Genomic DNA, 15,290 nt, shown 5'->3' on the forward strand with positions numbered 1-15,290 from the left:
GACTTTGGGCATGAAAACGGTCCAACTCCTCCACTTTCTCAATTTTCAAACAGAAAATGTTGCCCTTGCGTTAACCAGAGATACAGTATTTGGGTTGACCTGGCTTTAACCTAAAGTAGCAGGCTTAAAAGAAAACGCCTGAGAGGAGTACCACATCCGGTTTTCATCAGAAAAGGAAGCCTATGTTGAATTAGCTGTATCCCTGAAAACCGGATACATCCGGTTGTTGGAAACTTATCCTGGTTTGGGCATCTGGAATGATCAGGACAGTTGTGAACAATTGCTGATTGGTGGAATATGGGATGTGCAGGCAATTGTGAGGAGGCGGGACTGCAAAGTTGGGGAGGGGAGTGATACTGCGTCCCAGGTACAACACAACCAGCTTCTCAACGCAATAGCATAGCCATAGTGGAATAGTAGTTTACGTTTCTATGGACTCATTCATCCTTTTATGATTGATCAAAACAAAAAGCGGAATATCTGTCTGAGGAGTTTGCTTACAACACGATCAATCCTTGACAATGAGTGGTAAGTGGGAAATTAAGATTTCTTCTTGTCATGTTTATTTATTAATAATTTTTTTAAAGATGACATTACAGCATTTCTTACCTGACTTTTTCAGAAAAAGTTAGATGACTCAATCGGGGTGAAAAGTTGCGGCACTGAATGACACTTCGATCTCCTTATTGTCTTGTCAGTCACAGTTATTTTTAGTATTGTAAGCTCCGGTCAATTAATGTAGTAAATATTCATATTGCCAAGTAGTCTGAGGGGTGTTTATTTTTATTTTGAGATGTTGACACTGCTCTGGGAAAAAGTTGCTCTTGATAAAAAGTATCTCATGTTTTCTATTGACTACATGAGTAGCCTGCATGGGAAAAAGAGAGATGTCAGGAAAAGATTCCACAGGACACAGATGTGTCTTGACCTGTCTGTCTGTTAGCCTATATTTGAGCGAGGGGGGCGTGATTATGGAGCACTTACTTACCCCTCATTGTCGGTAAATAGCTAACTTTAATAAAACATATACTATGTTGCTTTAGACTTCTGCAGAAAAAAGGGGGTGTCAGCTATGACACGGCACCTTGAGTTGGAAAAAATCTATTTTTGTTATTGAACTACAGTAAGTGAAGTGGATTTACACCGGGTAGCGGAATTAGATCATGAGTCCCTGATCTGTACTACTAAACGTGTCGAGAGTCTCAATTGAATGTGTTTTTTCTTAGTCCAGGGAGTTGGCACAACTGCTCCTCAGTAGTTGAGGAGGTCTTTGTCTGCTATCACAGTAGGTTTTTAAGTGTGCGATATGAATCACACCAGTGTTTGCGTTCTTGAGCTCTGAGACAGATTTCATGTCGTCCCTATCATTGTTTACGACCCACCAACCAACCTTGTGCAACACCAGGAGAAACTTGAGTAAATCATTGGTGCAGTTAAATGCACCATCAAATGTGTTCATAGTACTGAAAGTTAATCCTACAGCCTGTTACACAGTGCATTCGGAAAGTATTCAGACCCCTTGACTTTTTCCACATTTTGTTACATTATAGCCTTATTCTAAAATCAATTAAATCGTTTTTTCCCCTCATCAATCTACACACAATACCCCATAATGACAAAGCAAAAACAGGTTTTTAGAAATTTTTTGCAAATGTATAAAAAAACTGAACTATCACATTTCCATAAGTATTCAGACCCTTTACTCAGTACTTTGTTGAAGCACCTTTGGCAGTGATTACAGCCTGGAGTCTTCTTGGGTATGATGCTACAAGCTTGGCACACCTGTATTTGGGGAGTTTCTCCCAGTCTTCTCTGGAGATCCTCTCAAGCTCTGTCAGGTTGGATGGGGAGCGTCGCTGCACAGCTATTTTCAGGTCTCTCCAGAGATGTTCGATCGGGGTTCAAGTCTGGGCTCTGGGTGGGCCACTCAAGGACATTCAGAGACTTCTCCCGAAGCCACTCCGGCGTTGTCTTGGCTGTGTGCTTAGGGTCGTTGTCCTGTTGGAAGGTGCACCTTCAACCCAATCTGAGGTCCTGAGCGCTCTGGAGCAGGTTTTCATCAAGGATCTCGCTATACTTGGCTTCATTTATCTTTTCCTCGATCCTGAATAGTCTTCCAGTCCCTGATGCTGAAAAACCCACAGCATGTTGGTGCCACCACCGTGCTTCACCGTAGGGATGGTGCCAGTTTTCCTCCAGTCGTGACACTTGGCATTCAGGCCAAAGAGTTTAATCTTGGTTTCATTAAACCAGAGAACCTAGTTTCTCATGGTCAGAGTCCTTTAGGTGCCTTTTGGCAAACTCCAAGCGGGCTGTCATATGCCTTTTACTGAGGAGTGGCTTCCATCTGGCCACTCTACCATAAATGCTGGATTGGTGGAGTGCTGCAGAGATGGTTGTCCTTCTGGAAGGTTTTCCCATCTCCACAGAGGATCTCTGGAGCTCTGTCAGGGTGACCATCGGGTTTTTGGTCACCCACCTGACCAAGGCCCTTCTCCCCCGATTGCTCAATTTAGCTGTGCGGCCAGCTCTAGGAAGAGTCTCGGTGACTCCGAACTTCTTCCATATAAGAATGATGGAGGTCACTGTGTTCTTGGGGACCTTCAATGCTACAGATTTGTTTTGGTACCCTTCCCCAGATCTGTGCCTCAACACAATCCTGTCTCGGAGCTCTAGGGACAATTCCTTCGACGTCATGGCTTGGTTTTTGCTCTGACATGCACTTTTAACTGTGGGACCTTATATAAACAGGTGTTTCTTTCCAAATAATGTCCAATCAATTGAATTTACCACAGGTGGACTCCAATCAAGTTGTAGAAACATCTCAAGGATGATCAATGGAAACAGGATGCACCTGAGCTCAATTTCGAGTCTCATAGCAAAGGGTCTGAATACTTACGTAAATAAGTGTTAGGTTCTTATTTTTCAGAGTAAATAACTCAAGGACATTAGATAAGCTTTAACCAAGTTTAATTCTTCCCAAAGGTTCTGTACAGCTTTAATTCAGACAACCCAACATTTCTCCCATCACAGATATATATAGATATATATATATATCCTACTTAAGACACTCCTCCACTCCTCCACTTCTCTCCAATCCTTACATCTTATGGTTCTACAGGAAAAGAGTAACAGGATACCAAACCCTTATTACTCCCCTCAGGGGATCTGACCTCACCTCCTGACCTCAACCCCATCTTCACCTAATCCACAGATGTCCATCTGTCTCCCCTACATCAACACGTTGCTCTCCTCCCATCCACCCAACACATTCCAAAGCCATCTGTCTTTCTACAGAGAACCATTAACTTTTGACATAAAACCCAGTCTCTTTCACTATTCTATGCTTCTTCTCTATCATTTATTTAATATCTCAATGTTCAAAATGTCTAGGTATTTCTGTTTTTAAGCAAACATTTCTAAAAACCAGTTTTTGCGTTGCATTATGGGGTATTGTGTGTAGATTGATGAGGAAAACAAATGATTTAATACATTTTAGAATAAGGCTATAACGTAACAAAATTTGGAAAAAGTCAAGTGGTCTGAATACTTTCTGAATGCTCTGTATGTTAAATGCAAAATAATCCCCTCCAGCTTTCCTTGGAGCACAGCCAGAAAAGCACCTACTTTTGCTCCTTCTCAAAATGCAGCAGACAATGCCCATAAACTGTATTATCAACATAGTTTGAGCCTGTTCTCTTTATAACACAGAATGTTGGCTACTCTTTCAAACCAGTCCTCTATTAACATGCTTCCTCTGTACCAGGCATCACAGTATGGGTGAAGGATTATGACACGGGACAAGAAGAGGGGCGGCCGGTGTCCCCGTTCTCTGAGGAGTGCTGTGAGGAGCTGTGGGACCGGGTGGAGGGGGTGAGGCACAAGCTGACCCGCATCCTGAACCCAGCCAAGCTCACCCCCTACCTGAGGCAGTGCAAGGTCATCGACGAGCAGGATGAGGATGAGGTCCTCAACTCCACCCAGTACCCACTACGTATCAGCAAGGCTGGTGAGAGAGAGGGAGGGAGGGAATGTGTGGGCGCGAAAAAGAGAGGGAGAATGAGAGAAAAATTATGGAAGGGAATGAGAAGAGTGTAAAAGGTACTGTTGAAGTCGGAAGTTTACATACACCTTAGCCAAATACATTTAGTTTTTAGTTTTTCACAATTCCTGACATTTAATCCTAGTAAAAATTCCCTGTCTTCGGTAGGTTAGGATCACCACTTTATTTTAAGAATGTGAAATGTCAGAATAATAGTAGAGAGAATAATTTATTTCAGCTTTTATTTCTTTCATCACATTCCCAGTGGGTCAGAAGTTTACATACACTCAATTAGTATTTGGTAGCATCGCCTTTAAATTGTTTAACTTGGGTCAAACGTTTCGGGTAGCCTTCCACAAGCTTCCCACAATAAGTTGGGTGAATTTTGGCCCATTCCTCCTGACAGAGCTGGTGTAACTGAGTTAGGTTTGTAGGCCTCCTTGCTCGCACACGCTTTTTCAGTTCTGCCCACAAATGTTCTATAGGATTGAGGTCAGGGCTTTGTGATGGCCACTCCAATACCTTGACTTTGTTGTCCTTAAGCCATTTTTCTACAACTTTGTAAGTATGCTTGGGGGTCATTGTCCATTTGGAAGACCCATTTGTGACCAAGCTTTAACTTCCTGACTGATGTCTTGAGATGTTGCTTCATTATATCCACATAATTTTCCGTTCTCGTGATGCCATCTATTTTGTGAAGTGCACCAGTCCCTCCTGCCGCAAAGCACCCCCACAACATGATGCTGCCACCTCAGTGCTACAAGGTTGGGATGGTGTTCTTCGGCTTGCAAGCCTCCCCCTTTTTCCTCCAAACATAATGATGGTCATTATGGCCAAACAGTTCTATTTTTGTTTCATCAGACCAGAGGACATTTCTCCAAAAAGTACAATCTTTGTCCCCATGTGCAGTTGCAAACCGTAGTCTGGCTTTTTTATGGCGGTTTTGGAGCAGTGGCTTCTTCCTTGCTGAGTGGCCTTTCAGGTTATGTCGATATAGGACTTGTTTTACTGTGGATATAGATACTTTTGTACCTGTTTCCTCCAGCATCTTCACAAGGTCCTTTGCTGTTGTTCTGGGATTGATTTGTACTTTTCGCACCAAAGTACATTCATCTCTATGAGACAGAACGTGTCTACTTCCTGAGCGGTATGACGGCTGCGTGGTCTCATGGTGTTGATACTTGAGTACTATTGTTTGTACAGATGAACGTGGTACCTTCAGGCATTTGGAAATTGCTCCCAAGGATGAACCAGACTTGTGGAGGTCTACAATTTATTTTCTGAGGTCTTGACTGATTTCTTTAGATTTTTCCATGATGTCAAGCAAAGAGGCACTTTGAAGCTAGGCCTTGAAATACATCTACAGGTTCACCTCCAATTGACTCAAATTATGTAAATTAGCCTATCAGAAGCTTCTAAAGCCATGACATAATTTTTGGGAATTTTCCAAGCTGTTTAAAGACACAGTCAATTTAGTGTATGTAAACTTCTGACCCACTGGAATTGTGATACAGTGAATTATAAGTGAAATAATTTGTCTGTAAACAATTGTTGGAAAAATGACTTGTGTCATGCACAAAGTAGATGTCCTAACCGACTAACTATAGTTTGTTAACAAGAAATTTGTGGAGTGGTTGAAAAAGGAGTTTTAATGACTCCAACCTAAGTGTATGTAAACTTCCGACTTCAACTGTAAGTGAGAGGAGACAGGGAGAGAGGAGGTAGGTCGGAGAGAATGAGGTAAGTAGGGGTTTGTGCCGTGTGAGAAAAAGGTGGTTAGAAAGGATAGCAAGAGGGGAGTGAGAGAGAGGGAGTGGAGACAGGTATAAGAAACGAAGCAGGAGATCAATATGAAAGGAATGAAGGGGTGGCCACTAGCTAGGTAAAGGAGAGGGAGAGATAAAGGAGGAGGTAGACAGATGGGGAGTGAAAAGGACGGGGAGACAGGAAGAAACAGAGAGATGAGGTTAGAGAGGAAAAGATGACAAAGGGATTACCTGGAACATGAGCAGCTTTCACACTTGTGTCAGTACAGTACTTACAGTGAGTGTCTCCATCTTCAGGATGTATTGTTGTCTTCATCTTATAAACTTTAATGATGTCCTAACTGTTTATCAGGACGTTTGATTGACATCCTGCATGGGCGGGGCCAGCGTGGCCTGCAGGCCTTCATGGAGTCTTTGGAGTTCTACCACCCCGAGCAATACACTCAGCTCACTGGACAACAGCCCACCCAGCGCTGCTCCATCATCTTGGGTAAGGATTTGTCCCCAAATATCCCCCTTCCACTCCTGTATGACCAGTGTTTCCCCATCCCCCATTTACCTCCACTGCTGTGTCCCCCCAGATGAGGAGGGTCCAGAGGGCCTGACTCAGTTCCTGCTGCTCGAGGTGCGTAAGCTGAGGGAGCAGCTGCGGGGGAGCCGCGTGTGTGAGCGTCGCCTGTCCCAGCGTTGCCGTGTGGCCGAGGAGGAGCGCAGCCGGGCTGAACGCAAGACACTGGACCTACGACATGACCGGCTGCAGATGGAGAGGTACACCACACAGAACCACACATTCAGGGCTTAAAGCACTGTGAGACAAATGACACTATGAGAAGCATTAAAGTTTGATTAATTGAACTTCACAGGTAAAACCACACAAACATCTGGTTGTTATCCACAGGGCCCAACAATGTGCACTACACCCAAAGTGAATGACAGTATTCAGACTGGAACTTGAAACATCGAGAATGATATACATAAACTACATTCATGATGAGCCATGGTCCATGGCTGTCATAAAACATTTTAATAGGGATGTACAGTTTCTATGTCCAGTGTACTAAGAGCTGGCTGAATGTGTCTCCCACAGGCTGCGTCAGGACTGGGAGGCAGGCAGCAGGGAGCTGGGCCGGCTGAAGGACAGGCACCTGGAACAGGCTGTGAAATACTCTCGTGCCCTGGAGGATCAGGCCAAGGCCTCCGCACGTGAGAGAGAGCTACTGGAACAGGTATAGAGAGGAGAGGGGGCCAAAGGGTCTGATGGGTTGTTGAGGAGAGGGAGGGTGACTGGGACAGAAGAAAGCAGCTGGAGAAAGACAAAAGGATGGGTGGAGGGTATCATTTTTTTTAAAGAGCTGTTGGGACATGCCTTTATAGGAAGCCTTTTCCCTGGTAGGATTCCCTTGTAATATTCTTACTCAACCTTTTCTACAGATGGAGCAGCTGAAGACCAGACTGATGGAGGCAGAGAAAGAGACTGATGGTAGCCCTGCCTCTACGGCGCCAGTCAGAAGGAACAGTAGTGTCACCCATCGCACGAACGGCACCCCCGCTGTTCCGGAGAGGAGTGAGAAGCCACTACAGCACATTGACATTCAGAAGTCAGGTCACATTGAAACACAGGTGAGAGCCACCACTCAGAGGGAATCTGATTCACCCTCTGAGTTTCTGATGTTTTCCCGCTCCGACGGTGCTGCTCTAACTCTTGTGTTGTTCCATTTTGACCTCAGGCTCTGTTGGACATCCTGAAGCAGGACCGCAGGGAGGCAGCAGAGCAGAGACACGAGCTGTGTGGCAACATCGTCAGACTACAGGGAGAGCTGGAGAGCTCTGAGGATTTCAGGGACAAGGTGATAGCAGAGAAAAAGCCTATTCACACCATTCTGTCCCGTGATTCACTCTCAGAAGTCACTGAGCTGGTGACAGTTTTTCAAGTTGTCTTTGTTAAGGTTTCATAAAGTGTTAAAACATGCCTCTTGTATATCAACACAATTGTATTATTCTGTCTTTGATGGTATGGTGTGTTGTGTTGTGAAGCTGGAGTCTCAGTGTGAGCAGCTGCAGCTGAAGGTGAGGACTCTCCAGCTGGACTGGAAGACGGAACAGAAAAGGAGCATTTCCTACTTCAACCAGATTATGGAGCTGGAGAAGGAGAGGGACCAGGTCAGTAGGTCTGAGTAGGGATATGGGTTAGAATAAAGTAATCAATGTATGGTTAGGTTTTTGTTTCTGTTGGTTTAAATAGTCCATGGCTGTTTGGACACTGAATGCACATGCACATGCAGTTTGAGGCCTTTTTGCTGGATAATATAAGGCCATTCTCTGAATAGTTGCCCCATTACTCACCGTAATACATCATTTTTGTCTAGTCATACAGGGGTTTCCACTACTCAGTATCTCCCCCACTCTGTGTCTGTCTGTCTCCTCATAACTTATCTCTCTGGCACGTTCTCTCCTCCTCCCTCTGATACTGTATATCCTTCAGGCTCTGCGCAGTCGAGACAGCCTGCAGTTGGAGTATACTGACTGCCTATTGGACAAGAACCACCTGCGTAAACGCATCGCAGAGCTTCAGGCCAATCTAGAGCAGCAGCAGAGAGAGCTGGAGAAAGAGAAGGACAGGAGCAGGGAGCAGAGTTCTCCCTGTATGCACTGTGTGAGTCTCAGCTACTGTATGTACACACATTCTGTGTACACACTTTTGATTATACTTGCACAACACAAGTGTGTTTTCCCTATTCTGTCAGACATACAGTTTCACACACAAATTACAGTGTGGACCTGTTAGCCTTCTCCTGTACTCTTCTAATGTGATTATCTCTCTGTCCCTCTCCTAGTCTCACCTGTCTCTGTGCAGCGAGGACCAGTGCTATGGGCCCTGCTGCTCCCTAGACCTCAGCCCTCTGCCCAACGGCACTCACCAGCTGCTCTGCAAGGTCAGAGTTCACCGCCATCTTATCATCTTCATTGGCAGCAGCTAGAATATTAGCAACATTATAGTGTTACCATCAACAGCAGCCACAACATTTATCTCTTCATAATCATGTAATAAATAGTCCTTGAGGAGTATGGCAGTGTTGCTGTCCAACCCGTCTTTTCATTTGACTCATTCACAGAGTTGTACTTAAGTAGGTACCATTGAGCTGATCTCCATAATAATAATGATAATTTTACTTGGCATGGTTATTCATGGTCTACTTACAGAGAATATTATTTTTAGATCAGGGTGAAGCAACTCCTGTGTGCTAATTAGGTTGCATTGTTGTTTTGCATAGAGTTATCAAATCAAATGTATTTATATAGCCCTTCTTACATCAGCTGATATCTCAAAGTGCTGTACAGAAACCCAGCCTAAAACCCCAAACAGCAAGCAATGCAGGTGTAGAAGCACGGTGGCTAGGAAAAACTCCCTAGAAAGGCCAAAACCTAGGAAGAAACCTAGAGAGGAACCAGGCTATGAGGGGTGGCCAGTCCTCTTCTGGCTGTGCCGGGTGGAGATTATAACAGCACATGGCCTAGATGTTCAAATGTTCATAAATGACCAGCATTATCAAATAATAATAATCATAGTAGTTGTCGAGGGTGCAACAAGTCAGTAACACAAGAGTAAGTGTCAGTTGGCTTTTTCATAGCCGATCTTTGAGAGTATCTCTACCGCTCCTGCTGTCTCTAGAGAGTTGAAAACAGCAGGTCTGGGACAGGTAGCACGTCTGGTGAATAGGTCAGGGTTCCAGCAGGTCTGGGACAACAGGTCTGGGACAGGTAGCACGTCCGGTGAACAGGTCAGGGTTCCATAGCTGCAGGCAGAACAGTTGGAACTGGAACAGCAGCACGGCCAGGTGAACTGGGGACAGCAAGGAGTCATCAAGCCAGGTAGTCCTGAGGCATGGTCCTAGGGCTCACGTCCTCTGAGAGAAAGAAAGAAAGAAAGAAAGAAAGAGAAAGAGAGAATTAGAGAGAGCATATTTAAATTCACACAGGACACCGGAAAAGACAAGAGAAATACTCCAGATGTGACAGACTGACCCTAGCCCCCCGACACATAAACTACTGCAGCATAAATACTGGAGGCTGAGACAGGAGGGGTCAGGAGACACTGTGGCCCCATCCGATGAAACCCCCGGACAGGGCCAAACAGATATGATGTTTTATGTATTGTTTATTTATATATGTATTTTTATGTATTGTTTATTAAACTTTTGTTTATTACCTACTTCACTTCTTTGGCAATGTTAACATGTTTCCCATGCCAATAAAGCCCCTTGAATTGAATTGATGTTGCCAGAGAGGAATTTGTGTAACTGTCAGCATGTTGGTACCTGTAGGATACCTTTCAGTGAACAGATGTTGATGATGTCTCTATTTTCATTTCTGTGTCACAGTCTCCCTCTACAGGCCAAACCCATGACCACTCCGAAGGTAAGCCTATATTTCAATTCAAATCAAATCAAATGTTATTTGTCATATGCACCGAATACAACAGACCTTCCAGTAAAATGCTTACTACATGCCCTTAACTAACAATAAGGTTTTAAGAAAAATACCAACAAAAATAAGAAATAAAAGTAACAAATAATTAAAGAGCAGCAGTAAAATAACAATAGTGAGGCTATATACAGGGGGTAGAGTTGAGATGAATGCAGTGTTTCCCAACCAGGGGTACTTGGCCTATCCACAGGGGGTACTTGAGAAGACTCATGAGACCATAGACTTACTGGTAAATGCACACGAGGGGGTACTTTAAGGGTACTCTGGGCAGAGCAAAATATACTTGGTGGATGAGTAACGGAAAAAGGTTGGAAACCAGTGGATTAGGGGATTGGGGTTTTGCAAGGATAGCATTGAAGAAAAGAGCATTCCTGAGTTAATCCCTCTTTTTTCATGTTTGCTTTATTTATTCTAAATTTTTACATCACTGTAGCTGATGAAGGATAAACCTTGTATTTGAACTACTGTTTGAATAAGACATGGTAGAAATAGGCATGGCCAAAACAAATGTTTTTATTTGTACAACTTTGATGAGAGAGGATAGGCTTAGACTTCTAAATACTTTATTTTGTCTGCAGGTTCCCGCTCAAACTCAGAGGAGAATCTCTTGACACCAGTGAGTTGTTACATTACTCCACAACACTTTGTGACATGCCGACATATCAAAGCATCATGTCTCATCTTGTGTTCATCTATATTATATTAACAAATGTATTTTTCTCACTGAACAGTGTAGCTGTGAATACACACAGTATATGTGGATTATTGAATAATTAATCAACTTTTGAATAGGTTTAAATTGTGGGCCTGCATCGATACTTTAGTCATTCTCTATTTCACTCTTTGTTTGTGTCCTGTGTGTTTTACAGACAGTGGACAGTGAGAGGGATGTTAACAGGCTCTCCATCTTCCCCTTCCCTCCCTGTATGAACTCCATCAACCGCAGGGTCAACATAGAGTATGTCATACCCATAGAATTAGGAATTAGAGTTATTATTAATTTAATAGGATATCTATGGTCATACCATAGCAGATCAACTTTTAGATTATTCTCTAATATGGAGATATCACTCTCTTAAATCCCATGTTATGCTGTAAATGCATTTAAAACTAAATAAATGATGATGAAAACTCCTCTATCGTGATCTTATCCCTTTACAGGTTTGACCTGGACTCCTGGGGCAGTGACGAGAATGAGAACCTCACAGGTTTGGTTTAGTTCAGTACATCCCCTCCTGTCTAAGTCTGTAGCTACCTGTAACCCCTGCTAAGTATAGATGTGTGTAGTGATGTCTCATTATGTTGTATTTCAGGAGTCCAGAGTGAGGTCTCCCTGTCGAACTCCTGTAGCTCCCTGCATTCTCACCTCTTCCCCCCTGACCTCGTCAACCTGCCCCCTGTCCCACCTCACAAACCCAACTACAGCAGTCTCTGGTATGTCTCCATCTCTGTGCTGCCTACATCAGGACAGCTAATCCAACGTAGTGTAGGTACACTTGCTAACCCATTATGGTGTGAGATATAATCTTAACTGTATACTGATAAGTGTAATTACCATCTTTCTTTCCACTTCCTCTTTCAGTTTCGAGCCCCTGTCCCCCGTACCTAGTCCCCCCACCATGCCCAAAAGAGGAAGAGGCAGCCTGGCAGATGACATCACCATCATTGGGGGCAACCGCACAGGCATCTTTGTTAGCAGCGTCAGAGCTGGTTCTCCTGCTGAGCAGTGTGGTCTGAAGGAGGGCAGTGAGTTACTGGAGGTGAGAAACAAAGGCATACAGACAGATGGACAGGCAAACAGGTAGTAGAAAAACATCCACACAGGTCTGAGTATAACTGTCTCTCTCCTCCCTGCCCAGCTGGAGAAGGTTCTGTTTGGTGGGGGCAGTGTGCTGATGGGCCAGTGCACTGGAGAGGTGGCCCACTTCTCTCTGCAGTGGTGGACAGAGCCCTCTTCTCTCAAACACCAGACCAACACAGGGGGTGAAGTTCTGAGACAGCTTTTACAGTTGTTTTCCTTGACTGATGTGCTTTTTCAGTACAGTACACCTTTATAGTATATGGTCTTGGCCTTTATCCAGGCGTCAGACTGTTTATAGAACCAAAAAAGATAAAAGAATAGTGTGTGTAACTAACTGCCCACCCCTTTTCCTCTTCTCAGCCTACTCCAAGTTATGTGCCCAGCTCAATTCTCCTACCTTCTACGGTGCTGACTCCTTCTACATGCGCGTCAACCTGGACCTGGACCCTCATAGCGACCTGCCCTGTCTGGGGGTGCGCTGTGATGACATAATACACGTCACTGACACCCGTTACAATGGGAAGTACCAGTGGCGCTGCACCCTGGTGAACCCCCGCACAGCCAAGCCCCTGCAGGCGGGGGTCATGCCCAATTACAACCGGTAAGGGAGAGGTGCCATGTACTGTAATAATACCTTTGTGACAGAGTTCAAATGAACGGGTTATATAATGTAAGACATTTTAATAAGCATGAGAAGAAGATTAAACGTTCCATTCATCTATAACAGACAGTTGTGCAAATGTTTAGCTTTGTTAGACTGCACTCACAGACCGCACGGGACACGTAGTGATAAATGTGTGTCCCTCTAAATCTTTCTCTATCTCAGAGCCCAGCAACTGTTATTGGTGAGGTTACGTACCATAGCCCTGGAGCAGAAGGATTTCAAAAAAAAAGTAAGACTCCTCTTGTCCCTACTGTGTGTGAATCTCTGGTAACCAAGGGTAACCACACTACTGATTCCTCCATTCCTCACTGTAGGTATCCAAGAAGGGCTCCGAGCGTGTGCGATTGGTCAAGGCTGTGTCCCCCAGCTGTCGTGGGATTGGTTCCACCCCACAGGTCCTTTACACACTCAGCAACCGTAAGCTCCTCCCATATGACTTTATTGATATTTTTGTTTGTCCTTTGAAGACTATAGTAAGATAAAAAATGCATGAACCTAAATGTGTGTGTGTGTGTGTGTGTGTGTGTCTTTGCTCAGGTCATGAGGAGCACCTGATTCCTTACAGTATGGTCCAGCCAATACAGGTCAAGACCAAACGGCCTGTCATCTTCTCCCCCTCCTTGCTCTCTCGCGGCCTCATAGAGAGACTGCTTCAGCCAGCAGAGTCTGGACTGGACTTCAACACCTGCCAACCAGGTACACACACACACATGCAGACACACATGGTTATTTACATAGTGTCACTACACACTCAAATTTCAGAAGCACTAGTTGCATGCTTGTTGTCCTTGCATGATCGGCTGTGTTTTAAAGTAATTACTTGTAGATATGTTGTCTCTCTACCGCTTCTCATGGAGTGATGTATTTCAGAGCCAATCCAGGCCACAGAGAGAAATGATAAGAGTGTTTTCCTGCTAGATGCTTCCACCCCAGAGCAGGCTCTTGGAATCAGTCTGCAGTCTATTCAGGATGTAATAAGCCAGGTATACACTCTTTCATTCATTCATTCATTCTCTCTCTCACACACACACACAAACAAACAAACACTTCCCATGGGGCAAAAACTGGTTGTGTCAATTTGTATTTTTTATTTAACCTTTATTTAACTCGGCAAGTCAGTCAAGAATAAATTCTTATTTACAATGACGGCCTACCCCGGCCAAACACTCCTCTAACCCGGACGACGCTGGGCCAATTGTGCACCACCCTATGGGACTCCCGATCACCGCCAGTTGTTATACAGCCTGTAATCTAACCAGGGTCTGTAGTGACGCCTCTAGCACTGAGATGCAGTGCCTTAGACCGCTGCGCCACTTGGGAGCCTCAAAATGTTGCTTCCACGCTATTTCAACAAGAAAATGTTATGTAATGATGTTTAATCGACGTGGGAAACTGAATGGATTTCAAAAAAAGTCATCAACGTAAGGGAATTTTGTATTTTTTTCATCAAACATTTAACCTAAATCCAATGATATGGTGAAATGTTTTTGTTGATTTCACATTGAATTCATGATAGTTGACAACTACACCTAATGTAAATCAAAACTAGAGGTTGAACTGTCTGTGCCCAGTGGGTTACCTTTCCCATATAGGTTTCTGTGTCTTGTCTCTCAGGACAAGCACTGTCTGTTGGAGCTGGGCCTGAGTAGTGTGGAGGGCCTTCTGAGGCAGGGGGTCTACCCTATCGTCATTAATATCCGACCCAAGAACAAAAAACACAAGAAGCTAAAGTAGGTGCCTGACTGACTATCTGTATTTGTGTGTATTTACAATACACTTTTAGATCATAAGTTATTCTATTTTTGTAGTTGTATGTTCTCTAATCCAATTTATAAACAGTAGTTACAAAGTCTATCTATTTCGCCCCATTTACAGGAAGTTGCTGACCAGGCGAGGGGAGGATGGCGTGATGGAAGAGGTGTGTCAGGCGGACGAGCAGCAGCTGGAGACCCTGTCCCTGCTCTACCACACTTTGGAACCCAGCACCTGGAGCTGCACCGAGGATCTGCTTCTCGCCATACGCAATGTCATCCACAGCCAGCAGAAGGCACTGCTGTGGGTTGAGTTGGAAAGGCTACAATAGATCCCAATGTTTTCACCCAGTTTTATTGTTTAACTAAGCTAAATTTGATATAATTAAAGATACATTTCACACACACCCATTTAGAAACCTAGTTCTACCACAGTAAATATGAAGTTTCATGCTCATATGATGAATTAAACCTTACAAGCTCAGTAGTAACGTGTCTTTATGTTTTAATGTTGTATTTCTTGTCTACCTATGCTAAACATCAGCATTAAACAACCTTCATTAGTTAACAGAGCATCTTTTTTAATGATTGAATAATTCATAATAATACATGGAATTTGTATAGCGCTTTTCTAACACCCAAAGACATTAATATTAGTAGTTGGGGTTTGCCTACATTTGCCTTTGGCCACTAGTCACAATACAATAGCTTTTGAAAAACTTATGACTGCTTTATGGTTAGGAAAAACTTTGGCCTTTAGAATGTTGCTTTCAAGACAACT

The 15,290-nt window shown here is 43.9% G+C and overlaps 1 protein-coding gene across 1 annotated transcript; it reads left to right on the forward strand.

The window, feature by feature from the left end:
* The first annotated feature begins 220 nt into the window (after positions 1–220).
* On the forward strand, positions 221–15,077 carry LOC115171302 (caspase recruitment domain-containing protein 10-like). The gene is made up of 24 exons (XM_029727995.1): positions 221–528; positions 3,767–4,009; positions 6,161–6,298; positions 6,390–6,576; positions 6,896–7,034; positions 7,240–7,428; positions 7,536–7,655; positions 7,843–7,968; positions 8,291–8,461; positions 8,643–8,741; positions 10,188–10,224; positions 10,872–10,909; positions 11,163–11,251; positions 11,455–11,501; positions 11,607–11,727; positions 11,876–12,053; positions 12,153–12,276; positions 12,455–12,695; positions 12,921–12,987; positions 13,073–13,175; positions 13,296–13,454; positions 13,629–13,741; positions 14,373–14,488; positions 14,634–15,077. Exons 1-24 carry the CDS (start codon positions 522–524, stop codon positions 14,839–14,841), a joined length of 3,060 nt encoding a protein of 1,019 aa, XP_029583855.1. The 5' UTR covers positions 221–521; the 3' UTR covers positions 14,842–15,077.
* The last annotated feature ends 213 nt before the right edge of the window (positions 15,078–15,290 follow it).

This window comes from Salmo trutta, chromosome 32, assembly GCF_901001165.1.
Source record: "Salmo trutta chromosome 32, fSalTru1.1, whole genome shotgun sequence".
In the NCBI taxonomy this organism is placed as follows: domain Eukaryota; kingdom Metazoa; phylum Chordata; class Actinopteri; order Salmoniformes; family Salmonidae; genus Salmo; species Salmo trutta.

What these genes read in the sequence shown, in the direction of transcription:
- LOC115171302 (XM_029727995.1), top strand. An exon ending in ACTACGTATCAGCAAGGCTG is followed by an intron (nt 4,010 to 6,160) that starts GTGAGAGAGAGG and finishes ACTGTTTATCAG; the next exon opens with GACGTTTGATTGACATCCTG. An exon ending in AGAAGGATTTCAAAAAAAAA is followed by an intron (nt 12,988 to 13,072) that starts GTAAGACTCCTC and finishes TCCTCACTGTAG; the next exon opens with GTATCCAAGAAGGGCTCCGA.